This window comes from Bufo gargarizans, chromosome 6, assembly GCF_014858855.1.
Source record: "Bufo gargarizans isolate SCDJY-AF-19 chromosome 6, ASM1485885v1, whole genome shotgun sequence".
NCBI classification, from domain to species: Eukaryota; Metazoa; Chordata; class Amphibia; order Anura; family Bufonidae; genus Bufo; species Bufo gargarizans.
In genome coordinates, this window is record NC_058085.1 from 49,565,145 (window position 1) to 49,585,503 (window position 20,359).

Below are 20,359 nucleotides of genomic sequence, written 5' to 3' on the forward strand. Positions count from 1 at the left end.
GCGGGACAAGCTGCAGTTTTAATGCCACCATTTTGGGGTACAGATCCTGATTTTAGTTTTTATTGCTATCATTTTGAGGTATAAACGCTTTTTGATCGATTTTTATTCCATTTTTTTAGGCTGGCAAATAAAAAGTAGCAATTCTGGTATTTTTTTTTTTTTTAGCCGTTCACTGTACGAGATAAATGTGATAACTATGTAGTGCGGGTCATTACAGACGTGACCATGCTAAATTTGTGGAGGGACTTACTTTTGCAACTTTTCCATTAGAAGGCATTTCTTCAATGGAAAAAGGAGTATTATATATATTTTTTTTTACTAGGAATTTACTATAAAAAAAAAACACCTTTTTTTTTAACCATATAATAGTCCAAAACGGGACTTCAATATTAGATGTTTTGATCACTAATTCTCTGTTAATGTACTGCATATAAATATACTGTCTGTGTTAGGATACATTCACAGGAACGTAAGCCATCTGTGCCCGTGCTGCGGACCGCCAATAGTAGTCTGCAATGCATGGACACCAGCCGTGTGAATCCTGTACTGCGGCACGGACCCATACAAGGACGCAATATATACGCCAAAAGATAGGACATGTCCTATCTTTAGCGGGGCAGAGGCACGGATCCAGAGGTCGGACTATGTTTTTTCCAGAAGAGTAAAAATACTCCTCTGACCGTTTTTGTGGAGTATTTTTACCCGAGGAGGAGAACGAAAGTTGCAGAAATTCATATACATAATACATAGGCCTGCATTTGCCCACAAGTGCGTTGGAGGCTGCGTTTGGAGCCTCTGTGGCAGATTCTGTCGAAAGATCACACAAAAAAGCCTTGTATGCAGCACTTTTTGGTCTGGTAAAAAGACAGATCCTGAACAGAAACTGAATGGATCCCATCATAGTCGACAGAGTCTGTTCAGCAGGGTCACCAGCGGGGAGACGGGAGGGAGCAGGGTCCCCAGCGGGGAGACGGGAGGGAGCAGGGTCACCAGCGGGGAGACGGGAGGGAGCAGGGTCCCCAGCGGGGAGACGGGAGGGAGCAGGGTCCCCAGCGGGGAGACGGGAGGGAGCAGGGTCCCCAGCGGGGAGACGGGAGGGAGCAGGGTCCCCAGCGGGGAGACGGGAGGGAGCAGGGTCCCCAGCGGGGAGACGGGAGGGAGCAGGGTCCCCAGCGGGGAGACGGGAGGGAGCAGGGTCCCCAGCGGGGAGACGGGAGGGAGCAGGGTCCCCAGCGGGGAGACGGGAGGGAGCAGGGTCACCAGCGGGGAGACGGGAGGGAGCAGGGTCACCAGCGGGGAGACGGGAGGGAGCAGGGTCACCAGCGGGGAGACGGGAGGGAGCAGGGTCACCAGCGGGGAGACGGGAGGGAGCAGGGTCCCCAGCGGGGAGACGGGAGGGAGCAGGGTCACCAGCGGGGAGACGGGAGGGAGCAGGGTCCCCAGCGGGGAGACGGGAGGGAGCAGGGTCACCAGCGGGGAGACGGGAGGGAGCAGGGTCACCAGCGGGGAGACGGGAGGGAGCAGGGTCACCAGCGGGGAGACGGGAGGGAGCAGGGTCACCAGCGGGGAGACGGGAGGGAGCAGGGTCACTAGTAGAGGTGGGGGGGAATCCTATAAGGTTTTGTGTCTCCCCTTCTTTTATTTCTGTAAGTCACGTCCTCATGATAACTATTCTGCACACACTTAGAGACTACGCTCCTCATTATCCTGCAACCAGAGGGGGGTGCTAGTTATGGGGGTGATAGCAAGGTGTACAGAACCAGGAGGTAGCAGAGGGGGGGGTGCAGAGAACTGGGAGACAGGACCATGATTGAGGAAGGGGGGGGGGGGGGGGGGGGGAGAATCACTCACTTGAAGACTGACAAGCTGAGATTATCACTGCCACAACTCTCCCGACCCCCGGCCCACTCCGCCCAGGTGCCGGGACACACACAGGCCTGAGGACAGCTCTTCTCTCAGGCCGGGGACCGGTCACACGAGTCTGCAGCTCCTTAGCGTTTCCCGCGGTCCTTGGGCAGCACGCCTTGCTCACCTTACTACAGCCGCCCCGGGAACCGGCCCCTCTTCCTTCCAGCACCCACCATCTTCCCCTGCTGCAAGAACTGTATCGCTCTGGCGCGCGCCCAAACCAACCAGTAACAAAGCTCCTGTATGGAGCTTTGCCATTGGCTAATTCAGGCACAGGCAGATCGCAGCGCTCATTGCGCTGATGAATGTGGGGGAAAGTCTAAGGCATATTGACACTCCTTTTTCCAGGGAGTAAAATGGACTGAACAGGCGTCTGACGCTTGTACAAACGTTATTGCGACCTCTGCACGGATCAAAAAGCCCACAGAAGCGCTTCTAATCCGTGCCTCCGCGCTGAAACTTGAGGATGGCGGACCCATTCAAGTCAACGGGTGCGCATCTGTGATTCATATAGCCGGTGCCAGTATATTGCAGAGCCACTATTTCCGGTCCGCAATACGAGCAGGGACGGCCTACGGTCGTGTGAATGCGCCCGTATACTGGCTGCGCCACAGAGGTGCGGCCTGCTAGGATACACAGCAGGCAGGCCTGGGGTCTTCATTAGGCCATAGGAAAACATCAGCACCCCACAATCTCATTTGCGGGGTGCTGATTGGAGATGAAGAGCTCCTTCCCTCTAAACCACTTCCATGCTGTGATTGCTTTTCACCACTGCATCAAAGGGGTTAAACAGCCCGACTGCTGTAAAAAGGTGGCGCATTGTCTTAACCCCTTAGGGGCCCTAGTGTAACAGTGAAGCTTCAGTACATAGCTACCACAGAACACGCCTAGGGATAGACACAAACACAACAACCGTTTTGTGTTTACAGCACCTGTGCAGACACTCCCCACCCCCCATAGTCTGACCGCACAAAGGGGGGGCAGAGGGAATGCAGATGTAATACATAACTGCAAGGTCTGACTACAACAGGTAGCCTGTAACCAGAGTCCCATAGGTGCGCACAGGAACTGCTAGACAATAAACCATAGAAGTCAATGTATTTGGATTATTTTAGATGCATTAGAGCAATGTAGGCCCTGGCAGTGAAGGAGGACACCTGCCTTCCAAGCTGCATGCCATCGTCACATCCAAACGAGTGGAAGAAATGCCCATCGGACCTGCTGAGAACGCAGACGCTTTTACCCACAGCAAACCCAGCTCCCCCTGCTTGTTCAGTCTCTGTACAAGCACAGGCAGTGCTGCTGGGTTGGCAGAGTGATGGCAGCGCCTCTGCTGACTATGGAAGCTTGTCTATGGCATGACATACTGCCACGTCATGTTTACCACCCAGCACTGCATCACGTACGCAGTGGGGTGCGGGAAGCCAGCGTAGCAGGGATTAACCCTTCCATGGGAAGAACGTCAAACTCTGCGCAGATTTCTACCACATCAGATTTGAATATCATGTTCAGGAGATGAGGCGGCGCCATTAGCAAGGAGGTGCCAGCCGTTACCTAGAAGAGTAACTATGATCCCAGCCATTTAAGCCCTTAGAGTCCATTCACGCGTCCGTATGCGTTTTGTGGATCCGCAAAACACAGACACTGGCAATGTGCGTTCCGCGTTTTGCGAACTGCACATCACCGGCATAGAAAATACCTTTTCTTGTCCGCAATTGCAGATAAGAATAGGACATGTTATATTTTTTTGCGGAACGGAAGTGCGGATGCGGACAGCACATTCCGGCCCCATTGAAAATAAATGGTCCGCACCTGTTCCGCAAAATTGCGGAACTGATGAGGACGTTTGAATGGAGCCGTAAATGCCACCGTCAATAGCACACGATCGCGGGGTGCCGTTGGGTCATCATGGTGAACAGGGGCCTAGTGGAGTTGCCTAAAATTCCCAGCATGCCCTGCAAGCTGCTGACTATCCTGGCATGCTGGGAGTGGTAGTGTCACCTGAGCCGCAGATTACGTACCCTGTGCTATATCTTGATTACAGCAGTGATGTCACCGGCTCTGGCTTTTCTCCTATTCATCTGATTTCCCGAAGATGTAAAGTACCGTAATAACGCGTAACCGCTGGAGCGGAGGCGTATAATAAGAGTAAAGGGGGACCACAGCTTTATTTTCAGTCATACGAGGGCCTTTTTAGACCAGGGAAAATTTTTTTTTTTTTAAGTCAGTTTTTCAAAGCACAAAGTACATTTTTACATTTATTAAAATGTCGTCCCTGATTTTGATATAGGGGGATATATAGTTTACGGATCTGTGGCGGAATTTTTTTCATATCTTATTTTTTTTCCCCATACAAGACCCTTGGGGGGTCACTTAAAGGGAACCGGTCACCGGGATTGTGTGTATAGAGTTGAGGACATGGCTTTCTAGATTGACGCTAGCACAACCGCAATACCCAGTCCCCATAGCTCTGTGTGCTTTTATTGTGTATTAAAAAAAAAAAAAAAAAAAAAAAAAGATTTTATAGATATGTAAATGACCTTAGAGGAGTCCTGTCTCCTCCATGCTTGAGAGAGGAGTCCAGCGTTTTGACTCTGAGCCCAGCACCGCCCCTTACCCTCCCAATCTCCTCCTTGCTCCCCGACGTCACAAAGCTAGAGCGCCGTAATCTTGCAATGTGCGAGCTAGCACTACATGCGCAGTTCGTTCCCTGAGGCTGATACCAGCACAGGGAAGAAACACTATGCAGATACTGTGCATGCGCCAGCTCATGCAGGACACCCCCCCCCCCCCCTAACTGGACCTTCACTGCAAACTGCTGCCAATTCATTCAGAAACTTCTAGTAGGAATAATAGAGGAACGGGACATCATGTTCCAGACTGGTTATTACATGGAGAATGCAAGCAGTTACTAAAACGGAGATGTCAGGAGAGGGGGCGGGTCCTCTTTAAATGATCATATAATGACTCCCGAGTGACAACCAATTTAGCTATTATTTCGACATCCAAGCGAGTTGTCACCAGGGATCAGAATTTTCTAATGACCCATTTCATTCATCAAAGAAAGCCAGGCAACATTGACTTCTGACCTGCTATCGGGCAACATCTGGGCTCTGGGGTCCGGCTGTACCGGGATCCTCGCTCTGACGATGGGGGTTCCACAGGAAATACGTGGGGGGTGTGGGCTGGGGTCCAGTAAGACGTCTCTGCTGCTTAGTCCAGGCTGAAAGGGGGAAAAAAATAAAAAATAAAATAAAAAAAATCATGCAAATTCAAAAAGACTATGAGGTGCCCTAATGTCAAGGGGGAAGCGCCGCACAAAAGGTGGTATCCCGACAGGACATAGATACAGCCGCCCCCTTTCCTGGTGTCATACCCTGGAATCTGCTGTGCCATCAGGGTTATAGTGGTTCCCATGCGTGGTGCCACACTCGTTCATTTTGGGGTCCCCATAGGTGGAACCCATATCTATCGGACATTGGTGTGAGATGGGCTGACCCCTTTACACGGGACTGAGCTGCTGCAAGGTCATGCGACCGATCACGTGGCCGCGCCAGGAGTCGGACGTCCCCCCACTGATCTGATATTTAGTCCATCAATATCCAAACCTCAGACTCTGGATTGCTGAACAAAGTTGTACAAAACCCGACGCCGCGGTCAACAGCGACCGCGGCACCTACGTGGTTTACAGGTTAACACAGCAACCGAAACCTAGTGAAGACCCCCAGACCCGCCATCTTTGTCCCCCCCCCCTCCCCCTCAAAGATGACTGCTGTGAAACTACATGTCCCAGCATGCCCTATTCACTCAAAACTGGCTAAATAAAATGGTGGCATTTCTACCGTGCAGTGATCGGTATAAAAGCAAAACCTCAACAAACAATGGCACAAAAAAAAATTAATATATGTATTTTTTTGTACATTTTTTTGTTACAGTTAATGTGTTTAAAAAATAAATAAAAAGATAAAAAAAGGGATGGCTCTGGGAAGGAAAGAGTGAAAACAAGAGGTCAGAATCGGCCTGGTCCTGAAGGGGTCTATTATAATGGGAGGCCATGGCGGTATATACGGGGCTCACCACAGAACACTGCGGCAGTGGTCCCAGGCAGGGCATTCTGAGACTTGTAGTCCCACAGCAGCGCCACAGAAGGCGATACAAAGGGCCGGCCCCTCCCGCCTCACCTAGGCTGCGTCTCCCCGAGGCTGCTGCCCCGGCTTCTCCCGGTCCGGCTCATACTCCTCATACGCTGGCTGACGCTCTCATTCCCCACCGGGCTCCATGGTCCAAACCCAAGCTGCAGCCGGATACAGGGCCTTGTGACGTCATCACGCAGCCTTTGCGGTGGACCAATAAGAAAGCGGCTTCACAAATGTCGCCGGAGTGGCAAGTAGGGAGGCCATTTTCTTGGTTATATTAAAAAACAAAACCTTCGTGAACGACCATATTGTTTTTCAACTAGAGCAGGGCACTCCATGTGTTTGTGAAACTACAACTCCCAGTATGCACACTGACTCTGCTCTTCTCATAACTCCTATAGAAATAAACGGAGCATGCTGGGAATTGTAGTTCTGGAGTGATGGGACCAACAACTGTAATATTGCTATGTATTCATTGGCACGGCGGGTCGATCAGCCCCTCCACAGCAACCAATCAGAATGCGGCTTTTAACGTTAAAGAGAGGGTTTGAACAGGAAACAAGAAATCTGATTGGTTTTACGAGTTTTCGATGAGGTGAAAACGTTTATTTTTGCCTCTGCCAACATGGCGACGCGTCGCAGACATCCAGCCAATCGCAGGAATGATTATGTCCACGTGACCCTGCACGCCTGAGGACGTCGCGTCGTCGCGTGATACATGTCGCCAGTCGTAAGATGCGGGCGGCCATTTTGTTGGTGTGTATATAAGCTTTTTATTTAATTTTATTTTAATACTTTGCGCGATATATATCAATTTCTTACCGCCCTATCGCTTTTAGGATTCCCGTCCCGCTTCTTTTCCTTCCTCACGTATAGGATATTTGGCAGTGTATGTACAGAAAACATTGAGGGATTGTTTTTTGCCTCTACCAATATGGCGACGCCTTAATGTCAAACTAGGCGAAGACCGGTCAGCCAATCAGAGTAAGAAAAGGTCTGCCCACGTGACCGTGGCTTGTCTAATGACGTCACTCGTCCTGTACAGGGCCAGAGGCTGCATGTGGGTGAGAAGTGTGATGGTGAGCATAGTGTGGTGTGATTCTGTGCAGCAAGCAGGGCAGGACCTGCACTAACCCTGCATGCGGTGCCCGTGCTATATACAGTGATACTCAGATTTTAATTAAATTTAAATATTATTTACATCTAACTCCCTATTTTCTTTTCCTGCAACTTTCTAATATACTTTGTGTTTCACTTGTTTGCCATTTTCAATCTCTCTGCTTGCTGTCAGTGAATGGGAACATGCCTTTGAACATTGTGCTTGATCACTTTTGAGGAGGGACATCAGGGAGATTCTAAAAAGGTGCGTACAAAGCACAAATCTTTAGTGTTATTCCCTGCCCGTGTATAAAGGACATGCCCCTAACCTGCACAATGAAACAAATGCAGAGGTCAGGCTAGATTCCCCTAGTTCCTACCCCACTATGCAGACTCCACACTAGATCCTGCTACAAACCCCCTCCCACCCCCTTCATACAGACAGGATGTCTGTGGTGGGCACCCATGGGTGAAGAAGAAGTGCAGGGACCGAGAGAAAAGTATAATTTAAAGGCGCAGCACCAGGCAGATTTGTCGTCCAGGAGATTTTCGCATTTTCCACGAGTCTCCTTTACGGGCAAGGATTGAAACCCTGCCCTGACCTAATACTTGTCACAGCTGAGCATTCGTTGCAGTATAATCCAGTCTGCACAATCCAAGTGCGCCTGGATTCCTGCCTGATACATTGTAACAAACTATCAGGATGGGAGAGCGACTAGCGCTGCTGATGGGTTTCGCTCACAAGGATTGTCTAGACACGATCGAATGGTAGCAAGCACTCGGCGATGAGCAGTATTCGCTGTGGGTGGGTCTGTATGTAAAGAAGAGTGTTCCCAATCATTGACAACAAGCAAAGATCTTACATTTCCGGGAATTTCATATTGAGGATATCAGATCGGCGAGGGTCTGACACGTGGGTCCCCTGCCGATCAGCTGCAGTAAGAGGCAGCAGCGCTTTGTAGGCCACGTGACGTCACGTTCATCGGACACGTAGCCTAGGAGTGGCTCAGTCTCTTTCAAGTGAATGGGCCTGGGCTGCAATACCAAGCACACCCACTATCCATTAGACGGCGCTGTGGTTGGTGAGCTATGAGGAGGCTGCGGCACCATAGTTCTGGTGAGCATCGCGGCTTTCTCAAACAGCTGATCGGCAGGTGGGACCCACCCTATCTGATACTGATGACCTATCCAGAGGATTGGACATCAAAATAAAAATCTCGGAAAGCACCTTTAAATAGGACGAGAAACTTAAAAACAAAGTTGCAGAACTCTTAATAACACAATGATTAAAGGGTTTTTCCAAATCATAGACATATTTTTTTTTGGGTGGGTGTCTGACCTCTAGGATGCCAAAATGTCATGAGAATAGAATGGCCCTGGCTCCCCAGTCATCTAGGTGAGCCACCATGGTTATACCTTGTATTTCTGTTCCTTCCAGTGAGGAGAGACCCATCATCTCCAATGGAGGTTTGCCCGTTCTGCGGGAAAGCTTTCAAGAGGCTGAAATCCCATTTGCCACACTGTAAGATGGCGGAAATCAAGAAAACGGCACCCGAGGCAGACAGCGGAGACAAGAATCGGACTGCCAACCGGGTGACCATGAAAAGTATGGGCACAACGTTACCCAGTGTGGAAAAACGGAAAGGCAAAAGTAAGATGGAGGAACTCAAAAGTACAGTCCGGCAAGAGAAGACAACACAACCGAAAGTGGGAAGAGCCTCATCAGGGAACACATCGACTCAACAGAAAGCCTCAGTGAGCGTAGGACAATCCATAAAAGCTCTCCAGGCAGGGACCAGTCAGATGGATAAATCAGTAAAAGAGCAGGTGGTCTTGACTGAACCCAACATACCAAACCGGCAAGCCCTAATGTTAAGGTCCGATCTTGAGATCACGGCCCCGGCTAATCTGGACAATCCAGGAATGAGAAACTCATGGCAGATTGTGAGAGACCAAGTCTGTACTGAGAATTTAGCAGGAGCTCAGGCTAGGTTATCCTTGCCTGAGCCCATCTTAGATGAAAATTTTAAGGTACAGGATCATCTTCAAGGCCATTTCCATGAACAGGTCTACGTGGACCACAGCTCGGCACCAAGGCCTCTTTCTGAATCTACCATGGTCTTCCATAGGTCTACCAGCTCTCCTCAGGATAGAGTTAAAACACAAATACCAGTCATCTCCCCTACCTTGAGTGATACAAATGTGGAAATGAGGAACGTTATCGGGGAGACTATGAAGATCAAGTTGGACATGCTATCGCCAGCCAAGACCGTGCAGATGGTAGATGGTCCCTTAGGGCTACAGTGGGTTCCTCAGTTTTATTCTAATTATGTCCAACTGCGAGTTGTCCGTGGAAGACAAGAGCAATGGGATCCATGTGGAAGAGGAACTGAGACCCTAGAGCCATCAGGAAGACTACCTGGTAGTGTACATCCATGGTTAGATGGTTGGATTTCTACCAGGATCTCACATACTTTGTAGGCTTTTTCTCAAATTCTATCATTTCCTTCCTTCTTTGTCTAGAATTTTGCAAGTTGGGTTGTAAAGAGTCCTTTCTAGAAAGCCGGTCTACAGCCAAGCGTTTGATGGACGTCAGGCTTGGGGAGCTTCCTGCTTGGTTAGCTGACCGTAGATATTCACCAAAGATGATTCCAGAGTTTATTGAGAAAGGTGAGAGAGCTAACTACCTCATTTCACCTGTGGAGGCGCTGTAGGGGAATTGAACACTTTGCTTAAGAGTCTTACATAGAGATGAGCAAGGCGATTCTTCTCATCAAGAAGATTCCTACACCTGCGAGGACTCTCTCTCTCCCTTTCCACTTGATGACCTTGACAATCTTGCACCTACGCCATTGCTTCAGGTAGTGGCGCAAGCACTGAAGCTCTGCTTCCGGAGCAGCCACTCTTCCTTTCACCGCAACCCGGAAGTGTTGCGGCACAGGCTCTAGTAGCGGAAGCAGAGCAGTGGCTTGGGCATGAGATTGACATGGCTGGGCATCTTGGATGACCGTGACAATCAAGCAGCAGGGGGAATGTCCTGAGACAAATTGATTTGCTCTTCTCTAGGCCCAACACAAATGACATCTGATCGGCGGGGCCCCTTGAACACTAGATTGCTCTTCCAGCAGCAGGATCCTTCCATAAGGTCCTCGTCACCAGGCTACAAGTACTGTCACATTAGACAGGAAGCCCCTGCTTGGTTGGTGGGTGGCTTCCAACTTAGTGATAGTCTACATGTTCCTTTGTAGTTTATAGACTTCTTCTACTTTTCCTTCATTTCCGCTCCTGGCATTTGATAATCCGGCACTTGTTTGTGACATCATCTACTATAAGGTGCAACCACAGATGACTGAGCAGAGGTAACCCATTTGGAAATTAGCCACAGGAGCAGGTTTTGTGTGATCATTCCTTCCTATTGATTCACAACCCTCAAAAAGTGCTTTTCTTGGACTTTCCAGTAATCCAAAATATCTGACAGGTGCCTCTTAAAGGGTTGTCCCCACCGAAGAGCGTCGTGGCATTTTATTAGTATACCTCATATCATTTCGATCAGTAGGGGTCCCACCTCTGGAAACCAAATGATCTAAAGCAGACATCCTCAACCTGCGGCCCTCCAGCTGTTGTAAAACTACAACTCCCACAACGCCCTGCTGTAGGCTGTTCCGGAACGCTGGGAGTTGTAGTTTTGCAGCAGCTGGAGGGCCGCAGGTTGAGAACGGAGAGATAGGCCTCTTTCACACGACCGTATGGCTTTTTCAGTATTTTGTGGTCCGTTTTTCACGGATCCGTTGTGTTTCCGGTCCGTTTTTCCGTACAGCATATACAGTAATGACATAAAAAAAATTGGGCTGGACATAACATTTTCAATGGATGGTTCCGCAAAAAACGGAACGGATACGGAAGACATACAGAGTACATTCTGTATGTGTTCCGTTTTTTTTTTTGCGGACCCATTGACTTGAATGGAGCCACGGAATGTGATTTCCAGGCAATAATAGGACATGTTCTATCTTTCTACAGAAACGGAATGCATACGGAGTACATTCCGTTTTTTGCAAAACCATTGAAATGAATGGTTCCGTATACGGAACGCAAAAAACGGCCCGCAAACAGAAAAAAAAAAACGGTCATGTGAAAGAGGCCATAGAGGCAGTTTTCCTGCGCCACTGCAGTCCATAGAAGTGAATGAGGCTGTGTTGCACTTCCCTACAGCGGATGGCCTGGGGGCGCTGCCTGTGCTGGGAACAGCACTGAGGTAACCATAGGGCTTAAAGGATATCTGTACCAGCGACCTCCCCATCCAGCTGTTTGTATGGACACATCGCTGGGCTTCACCGGATTAAAACGCTGTTTTTCTTTTGTTGATCCGAGGCTCTGTTCCCGAGTTATGATACTTTTTTCTTAATATCCAGTCTAGGCCTTTGGTGCAATGAGGGTGTTGCCGTTGCTCTTGTTGCACCAAAGCTCCACTGCTTTCTGGGGTGAGCCTCTCCCTCACTACTTTGCTACTGCCTGGCCCTGTCTATCAAAGCAGCCAGGGAGGGGCTGGCCACAGAAAAGAGCAGAGCTTGGGTGCAACCCGAGCAATAGCGACACCCTCATTGCACTAAAAACCTAATCTACATATTAAGAAAAAGTATCATAACTCTGGAACAGAGCCTCGGGTCAACAAAAGAAAAACAGTGTTTTAATCGGGTGAAGCACGGCTATGTGTGTATGAAAAGCAGCTGGATGGGGGAAGGTCGCTGGTGCAGATTCCCTTTAAAGGGGTTGTGCTTTTTGGAGGCCTTTTAGCCAGAGACCCCCCACATCATTGGACCTGTGGAGGGAAGCTGGTTCCCCGATCTGTGCTGGTAAACTTCCTGTTACTGGCCACAGCAGTCACATGACCCCCACAGGTCTGGTGACTATGGGGGGGGGGGTTCCCCGAAGGTGGACAACCCCTTTAAGAAACCTTGCAGCGCATTTAGCCTTTTAGTCTGAGAATTAACGAGGGTCCCCAACCACTGAGCAGGCAGTGAAGCATATCCTAGCAATATGCCATCACTTTTTATGGTAAGAAAACCCCTTTAATACTAGTTTAAAGGGATTATACCAGGTTTCCGATGAGGACACAGTAGTCGTTAACCCTTTTACAACCGTGTCCCTTTTTTTCCAGCTTGGGGCCGATACTACGGCAAGTACATCAATGTGAAGAAGGGCGGTGTGGGAGGCCTGAGCATGCTCCTCGCTGGTTACTGCCTCCTCAGCTACTCCTGGAACTACAGCCATATCAGTAAGATCTCATCTCCTCTATTACTCCAAATAACCCTCACCCCTCCCGTACGTCAGGCTGCGGTTTACATCCGTCTTTATAACCAATTGACGACTCCACTGCATCGAAATAGGAAAGGAAGCAGCTTTGCCTCTTACCGTTTTGTGTCTACAGCCTATACGCAGAACTATGCGTCTCTATGGTCACAGACTACAAAAAAAACACAGTAGTCTGTAACCGTAGTAACGCATTAGCTGCGTACAGAAAGATGTTAGGAAGTAATGTTTGGGCAGAATCTCCAGCTGTACTGTAGATTTCATGGGTATTGTTAGGGGTTGTATAAGATTAGGAAAACATGGCAGTGTTCTTCCTAGAACAGCGCCACCCCCGTCTATAGGTTGTGTAGGGTATTGCATCTCCACTATAGTCACATAGATAAAGACCTTTATTGTCATTGTATTTCCGTACAACGATATTCAGTGCTCCAAACTAAAAAAAATACCTAGTAGCCATTGGCTCCTGAACTGAAAAAATTAGGAGCCAAATCAAATTTTTAGTCGCCAAATCGAAACCGAATCCAAATTTTGGTATCGGCGTAAGGTTGTTTTGATACCAAAATTTTTATTCGCTTTCGTCACCATAAAAAAGTATTGCGATACTCAATACCACGCAAAAAAAAAAAAACATTTCGGCCCATAATAGAACAGTCCTATCCTATTTTTTTTATAATTTAATAGTTTGGACAGCGCTATGTAATATGTTTATTTATTTATTGTTTATATATTTTATATGTAAAATTGGGAAAGGGGGGATTTAAACTTAATATTTTAGGGTACTTTCACACTAGCGTTTTTCTTTTCCGGCACTGAGTTCCGTCCTAGGGTCTCTATACCGGAAAAGAACTGATCAGTTTTATCCCCATGCATTCTGAATGGAGAGTAATCCGTTCAGTTTGCATCAGGATGTCTTTAGTTCAGTCATTTTGACTGATCAGGCAAAAGATAAAACCGCAGCATGCTCCGGTTTTATCTCCGGCGAAAAAAACTGAAGATTTGCCTGAATGCCGGATCCAGCATTTTTTCCCATAGGAATGTATTAGCGCCGGATCTGGCATTCAAAATACCGGAATGCACCCGCACTAAATCCGGACCCATTCACTTCTATGGGGTTGTGCACATGAGGGGTGATTTTCACACATCACTTGTGCGTTGCGTGAAAATCGCAGCATGCTCTATATTGTGCGTTTTTCACGCAGCGCAGGGCCCATAGAAGTTAATGGGGCTGCGTGAAAATTGCAAGCAAGTGCGGATGCGGTGCGATTTTCATGCATAATAGCATTCTTTAATACAGAATGCATAGTAAAAGGTCAATATAATAAACATTGGTGGCGCAGTGCGCCCCCCCAACACCCCAGTATAATAAACATTGGTGGAGCAGTGTGCCCCCCCAATATAATAAACATTGGTGGCGCAGTGCGCCCCCCCAACACCCCAGTATAATAAACATTGGTGGCGCAGTGCTCCCCCCAATATAATAAACATTGGTGGCGCAGTGCGCCCCCCCAACACCCCAGTATAATAAACATTGGTGGCGCAGTGCTCCCCCCAATATAATAAACATTGGTGGCACAGTGCACCCCCCCCCCAATATAATAAACATTGGTGGCACAGTGCACCCCCCCCCCCTCAATATAATAAACATTGGTGATGCAGTGCGCCCCCCCCCCCCCCCCCCCCCCTCAATATAATAAACATTGGTGGTGCAGTGGGCAGTGCCAATGAGGGTTAAAAAAAAAAAATAATTAACTCACCTCCTCCAATCATCTCCTGTTCTTTCTTCAGGACCTGTCAAAGGACCTGTGGTGACATCACTGTGCTCATCAAATGATACATCACCATGGTAATGGACCATGTGATGAGCTCAGTGACGTCACCACAGGTCCTGAAGAAAGAACAGGAGACCGGCAGCTATGCGATCAACTGGAGGAGGTAAGTTAATTTTTGTATTATTTTTTAACCCTCATTGGCACTTCCCACTGAGCCACCAATGTTTCTTATACTGGAGTGTTGGGGGGGGGCGGGCGCACTGTGCCACCAATGTTTCTTATACTGGAGTGTTGGGGGGGGCGGGCGCACTGTGCCACCAATGTTTCTTATACAAATACAGGAGGCAGGTGCCGGAATCAAATAGCCGGCACCCGACCTTTGTGACAGGGAGCTGCGATCAGCGGCAGTTAACCCCTCAGGTACCGCACCTGAAGGGTTAACTCAACGGAACAGAAGGAGCTGAATGAGAGGCACAGATTGCCCATTCTTTCATCCTGACATCCCCATTCTTTGATCTGATAAGGAAACGTCAGTGACAAGCAGAGCGTTTATGTCTCCAGACGTGTGTGTAATAACATACAAGTCTAATGAGCAAATCCCAAAAGCCATAAATCAGTATCAGAGTCCTGAGCATGCATCCGAAGGCGATTCGCTCATAACTTTGTTTTAATGCTTCACAGAGACTCACCTCCATACAGCATTAAAATCTATGGGCTCTGGTGAGGGAAATTCGTTATCACGGGACTTTGGTGAATAACTTCGGGATTATATTTTTCAACTTGAAAACCAATTTTAAAACGTAATACAGAAGCCGACTTCGGACTCCGGTTTTAAAATGGTTTTCAATTTTAAAAATCGATGGCCAAAGTTATTCACTGAAGTGATAACTCCTTTCACCTCGCCGGAGCCCATACATTTATATACTGTTCGGAGACAAATCCGGCTATTTGATTCCGGCACCCGCCTCCTGTATTTGTATTACAGGTCAGTTTTCTTCATTGGTGGCGCAGTGGCCACAGCCCCTCCCCTCCTCCTCCCGTCTCTCTTCTTATTGGCGGAGGCGGTGGCAGCAGAACAGGGGGAGGGAGACTCCTCCACTGCGCTGCTGAGAAGAACATCGGCGGCGGGGGATTCAACTGCAGAGCTGCGGCGGCGGGTCTAGTCGCAAATGGCGACAAGACTAAAAAGTCTTGTCGCCATTTGTAAATTCGAAGTCGCATTGGCGACCATTTTGGTCGCCATCTGGAGCCCTGATATTCGATTTGTCGCCCAGAGGAATAGCTGGCCGCATAGAAACTGACCTGCTGTACCAGGCACAACCCATTGACAGGTGTGGCGCTGTGTTTCTTTTTTAAATCCCTTAATAAATGCCGTAGGGTTTGACACCCCTTTCACTTCCCAAAAATTGCCAGTAGGAACACTTTGTAGTAGGACCTCCCAGCCTTCTTGACGAGTCGGTTTTAATAATTATCCCTCATAAAATAATGATTCTGGAGCATGTGTTTTTAGAACTCGTCATTGTGCCATTCCTCTATTACTCCGCCTGGAAATGTATCCTTTTGCATAGATTGGCAGTTGGTCTGATATTGGACGACCAGTGCAGGCAGCGTCAGACTTGTAAGGATGCAACCTGTTAATTAACAGGTTGTAGGGTTATTCCTGGAGGAATAGCAGAGGAACAAAGACTCCCATTTCTAAGAAAAGATTCTCCGGAATAGTTATTTTATGGGGAATAGAAGTATTTACTTCCATGTAAGGGACGCCCCTCTATTTCAACCTTATAGGTGACAAAAGTCATTGCAAAACAGCATATAAAAACTGCACTGTGTGAACAGGGTCTAAATAATTACACCTATTGGGCCTTACGTGGTGCCAGGATCTGTTTAAAGGGTACATCCAGTTATATATGGTTATCCCCTATCCACAAGATAGGGATAACTATTATATCAGCCAGGGGTCCTACCACTGGGACCCCCACTGATCACGAGAACAGGGGTCCACACCCCATGGAGTCCCCCAAAATTAAAGGAGCAGCCAGTCAGGCATGCGCGCAGCTGCTCCAGTTCAAGAGATAGCCAAGCGCTGTGCTCCCATAGAAATGAATGGAGCGACTGCACGCATGCCTGACCGGTCGCACCGTTCTCGTGATCAATGGGGGGGGGGTCACAGTAGTAGGTCCTTCACCGATCTAATAGTTAGGGTCCATTCACACGTCCGCCTCTGTTCCGCAAATTGTGTAACGGGTGCGGACCCATTTATTCTCTATAGGGCAGGAATGGATGCGGACAGTGCGCTGTCTGCATCCGCATTTCCGGAGCGCGCCCCCGTTCTTCCGGTCCGCAGCTCTGGAAAAAAATAGAACATGTCCTATTCTTGTCTGCAATTGCGGACAAGAAAAGGTAGTTCTTTGGGGGTGCCGGCCGGGTGTATTGCGGATCCGCAAATTGCTACGGACGTGTGAATGGACCCTTATTCTGTATTCTGTGGATAACTTTCTAAAGGCGGAGTACCCCTTTAACTGACTGTATTGTGCCACTTTCAGATGGATGCAATAACCAGACCTCTACCTAAACAGATCCCGGTGGGATCCTGCTGGAGGTCGGGGTGTTGTACTTGTGTAATGGACGGTAAAATGTGGCCGCATTACTCCCATCTGAATGAGACGCGACTCTGCCGACAGCTACTATGAGTATCATAAGGGTCACCCGAAGTCACAGACGGATCCGAGCCACATTGTGTCAGGCAGACTCCGGGGCGATCTGGAGATGTCCTTTAAGAACCACATTAACATAGAGAGCACTTCATGCCCAGCGTCTGCGGCTCCTGTAAATCAGCTTTCATTGCAGACCATTACCCTGCGCCAGCTGGAAGGAGCACATTAACGTGGCACAGCTATGTATTCTGGGAGCCATAAACGTAATAGATCTCAACAAGCCCCGAAGACTAAATGAACTGGAGGTGGCTGTATCAAACCGAGCGCGCTCAGACCAAAGACGTATAGGGCTGCGAGAAATGGAAGGAGAGGGTGGACCCGGCGCCATCGCATTCACACCACCGTATCCATGTGCATCCCGGCCCCATTGGAAAAAAAAACGTATTCTTATCCTCAAAATGGACAAGAATGGGACATGTTCTATCATTTGTAGCTTGGACACAAAGATGACATCCGTGCGGCCAGTGGGTCTGCCTCCAATCTGCGGATTGGACGTGGACCGAGAATACGGTTGTGTGTAGAGATGAGCGAATTACCAGTTATGAAATAAGTTTGCGATTTGTTTACTGGTAAAAGATGAATTGCGTTATGTATTCCGTTACCACGGACCATAACGCAATTCTATAACGGCATGCCTTTAGAGGCATTCCGTTATTCATTCCGTCATTATAGAAGTCTATGGGCTGCAAAACGGATCCGTCCTGTTTCCGTTATGCAGGAGAGGACTCCCCTAAATAATGGAAACGAGACGGATCCGTTTTGCAGCCCATAGACTTCTATTATGACGGAATGAAGCATTCCGTCATAGAATTGCGTTATGGTCTGTGGTAACGGAATCCATAACGCAATTCAGCTTTTACCAGCAAACAAATTTCAAAATATTAAATTCGCTCATCTCTAGTTGTGTGAATGCATCCTTAGGGCTCATGCGCACAAAGGTATTTTTTTTCCCCCGTTTCCGTTCTTTTTCCAGGTCTGTATGCGGAACCATTTATTTCAATGGGGTGGGGCGGGGGGAAACGGAAATAACTGTGTGCATTCCGTGTCTGTATGTCCGTTCTGCAAAAGAATAGACCATGTCCTATTCTTGTTACAATGGATCCGCAAACAAAAAGGGATGCAACACAGCCGTCATCCGTTTTTTTTTTTGCGGATTCGTTTTTTGCGGACCGCATACCATCGTGTGCATGAGCCCTTAGGCTGGGTTTAGTTATTTCTGCATCATTTGGATTTTGGTATCTTCTCTACGCTTTGTGATTGCTACCTTTACCCTGGGTTCACACCTGAGCGTTTCTGAGATGCGCGTTTTACGCGTGTATTTGTCACACGTTTTTATGCACGTTTTTTGCAATAGTAAACGCGTGTTTGACGCGCGTTTGTGTGATTGACTGCAGTGTTGTCCAATGAGCAAATATCCCTGTCTATATGAAGTTTGGCCAATCATAGGCCTTTTCCAGCATGTTGCTAAATCCAAAACGCGCGTTCGAACGCGCTTTCTTAGTGTCAAAAACGCGCAAAATACAAGAGTTGCGCGTTCCCATTGAAGTCTATGGGGCAAAACGCGCGTTCGAAGTTCCCATTGAAGTCTATGGGGCGTTTTTCAGCGCGTTCGAACGCGCAGTAAAACGCGAAAATGTGAACCAGTCCCATAGGGAAAAATTGGTTTGCATCGGTTATGCATTTTACAGCGCGTTCGAACGCGCTGTAAAACGCGCAAGTGTGAACTTAGGGTTAGGCTACGGCTACACTGGTCGCGGCCAGGATCGCAGAGTAGCGGTGATCCCATAGAAATAAATGGGATTGCTGCGCGAGTCGCACTGCTGGATCTCGTGCAATTGGCGCAGCTATCCCATCATATGGTTTCCCCTCACAATAAGCGGCACCTGTGGTGTATATGGCAGCTGCCCATCCCACATATCTAATCCATGCTTGGGTTTTCAGTGCGCAGGTCTCTATTCTGGCCAGCAGAGGGGGCTCATGTCAATGTCCTCTCTTTCAGAGCAGGATCGCTGGAGGAAATACCACTGATGACGTGACCGCTTAGAACTACCGGTACGCCCAGGTTCTCCAGCAACGTCCTGGAAGACGGACAGCATTCGCCAAGTGCCTTGTGAATCTTCGCACAGAGGTTCTCGCTCTAAGTTCTATTGTGACGATTCCTGTTAAATTATTTTGGTTTACAAAAAATGTTTATTTCTAGTATTACAAGTTTTATGAAGGAGAACGTTTTCTGAGCACATCATTAATAAACGAGCTTACTGACTGAAGCCTTTACTCAACCTGTAAGAATAAAGAGTAAGGCAGGTGTGAAAAAAACTTTTGTTCCAGAAACAGCGCCACTCTGGTCTGCGTCCGATATTGCAGCCCCACCCCATTCAGTACCAGACACAGACTATTGCGCCGTTTCACTGTAATCTCGGAGATCACCTTCCTCATTGGTCACGTGTACTGGAGATAAGTGGACAGGGTTCGCCCGTGGTCGGACCTCCACCAATCTACTTGATAGATGCTCGTTGTGGGACAACCCCTTTAATAATGCACACGATCAGGATTGTGTGCGGAAAATCCGCACCGTAGGTCATTTACATTGTATTCTATGAGGATTTGAAATTCTCGATGCACATGATATGGATTTTTTTTCGCACGGATTTTAAAATCCGCAGCATGTCAATTTATTTTATTTTTCCTGACCGTATTTTCTTCATTCACTGCGAAAAATCCGCACTGAATCCGCACCAATTGATGCGGATGCGATTGAATTCAATGGGTGACAGATCCAGTTTCTTAGGCTCCTAAAAAAAAAAAAAAAAAAAAATCAGTCACCATTTTCTTAGGCCTCATGCACACGGACGTTGTTTTGGTCCGCACCCAAGCCGCAGTATTTGCGGCTTGGATGCGGCCCCATTCATTTCAATGGGGCCGCAAAAGATGCGGACAGCACTCCGTGTGCTGTACGCATCCATTGCTCCGTTCCGTAGAAAAAAAATAATATATATGTGTGAAGGCAGTTTGCCTGGATTTGTGGGAGGGGCTGAGGTCCGCCTCCAGCCTATTTAGGGCACCCCCTTTACCTGGCTCCTGCACCGTCCGAGGTCTGAGCTTTGAGAGAGAGAGTCGCTTCGGGAGTCGCGGGAGTTTTGCTTGCGAGTTGCTGAGTTTCTGGAAGTTCGTCGCCGTCGGTGTTCTGGATTTGGAGCATTCCTGTTTCCGTTCTTCCTGCTCCGCCCGGTTTCACTGTGGGTCGCGTGGCCCGTGAAGCTGTGGGTCGTCCACACGGTACAGCTCGGGGCCTCTCCGCTTGTTCCTCTGTGCCACTCATTTTCGTTTCGCCATTGTTGGACTCAGGTCAGGTTTTCTCACTCTCGAATCATGCCGATTTTCATGTCAGTCATGCCTGTCAATGAGTCATCCACACGGTACAGCA

At 48.4% G+C, this 20,359-nt stretch overlaps 2 protein-coding genes across 2 annotated transcripts in view; one reads left to right on the plus strand and one right to left on the minus strand.

The window, feature by feature from the left end:
* The window catches only part of FAM104A (family with sequence similarity 104 member A), a 13,178-nt gene extending 6,947 nt beyond the window's left edge, over positions 1-6,231 (minus strand). Inside the window, exons 1-2 of the mRNA XM_044296077.1 lie at positions 6,090-6,231; positions 4,998-5,131 (exon numbers count right to left, since the gene is read on the minus strand). Coding sequence (XP_044152012.1) covers positions 4,998-5,014 — 17 coding nt within the window. The 5' untranslated portion in view covers positions 5,015-5,131; positions 6,090-6,231. The remainder of the gene's footprint in view (positions 1-4,997; positions 5,132-6,089) is intronic.
* Positions 6,232-7,051: 820 nt separating this feature from the next.
* On the plus strand, positions 7,052-19,196 carry C6H17orf80 (chromosome 6 C17orf80 homolog). The gene is made up of 5 exons (XM_044298182.1): positions 7,052-7,123; positions 8,581-9,564; positions 9,666-9,812; positions 12,301-12,417; positions 18,935-19,196. Exons 2-5 carry the CDS (start codon positions 8,604-8,606, stop codon positions 18,961-18,963), a joined length of 1,254 nt encoding a protein of 417 aa, XP_044154117.1. The 5' UTR covers positions 7,052-7,123; positions 8,581-8,603; the 3' UTR covers positions 18,964-19,196.
* The last annotated feature ends 1,163 nt before the right edge of the window (positions 19,197-20,359 follow it).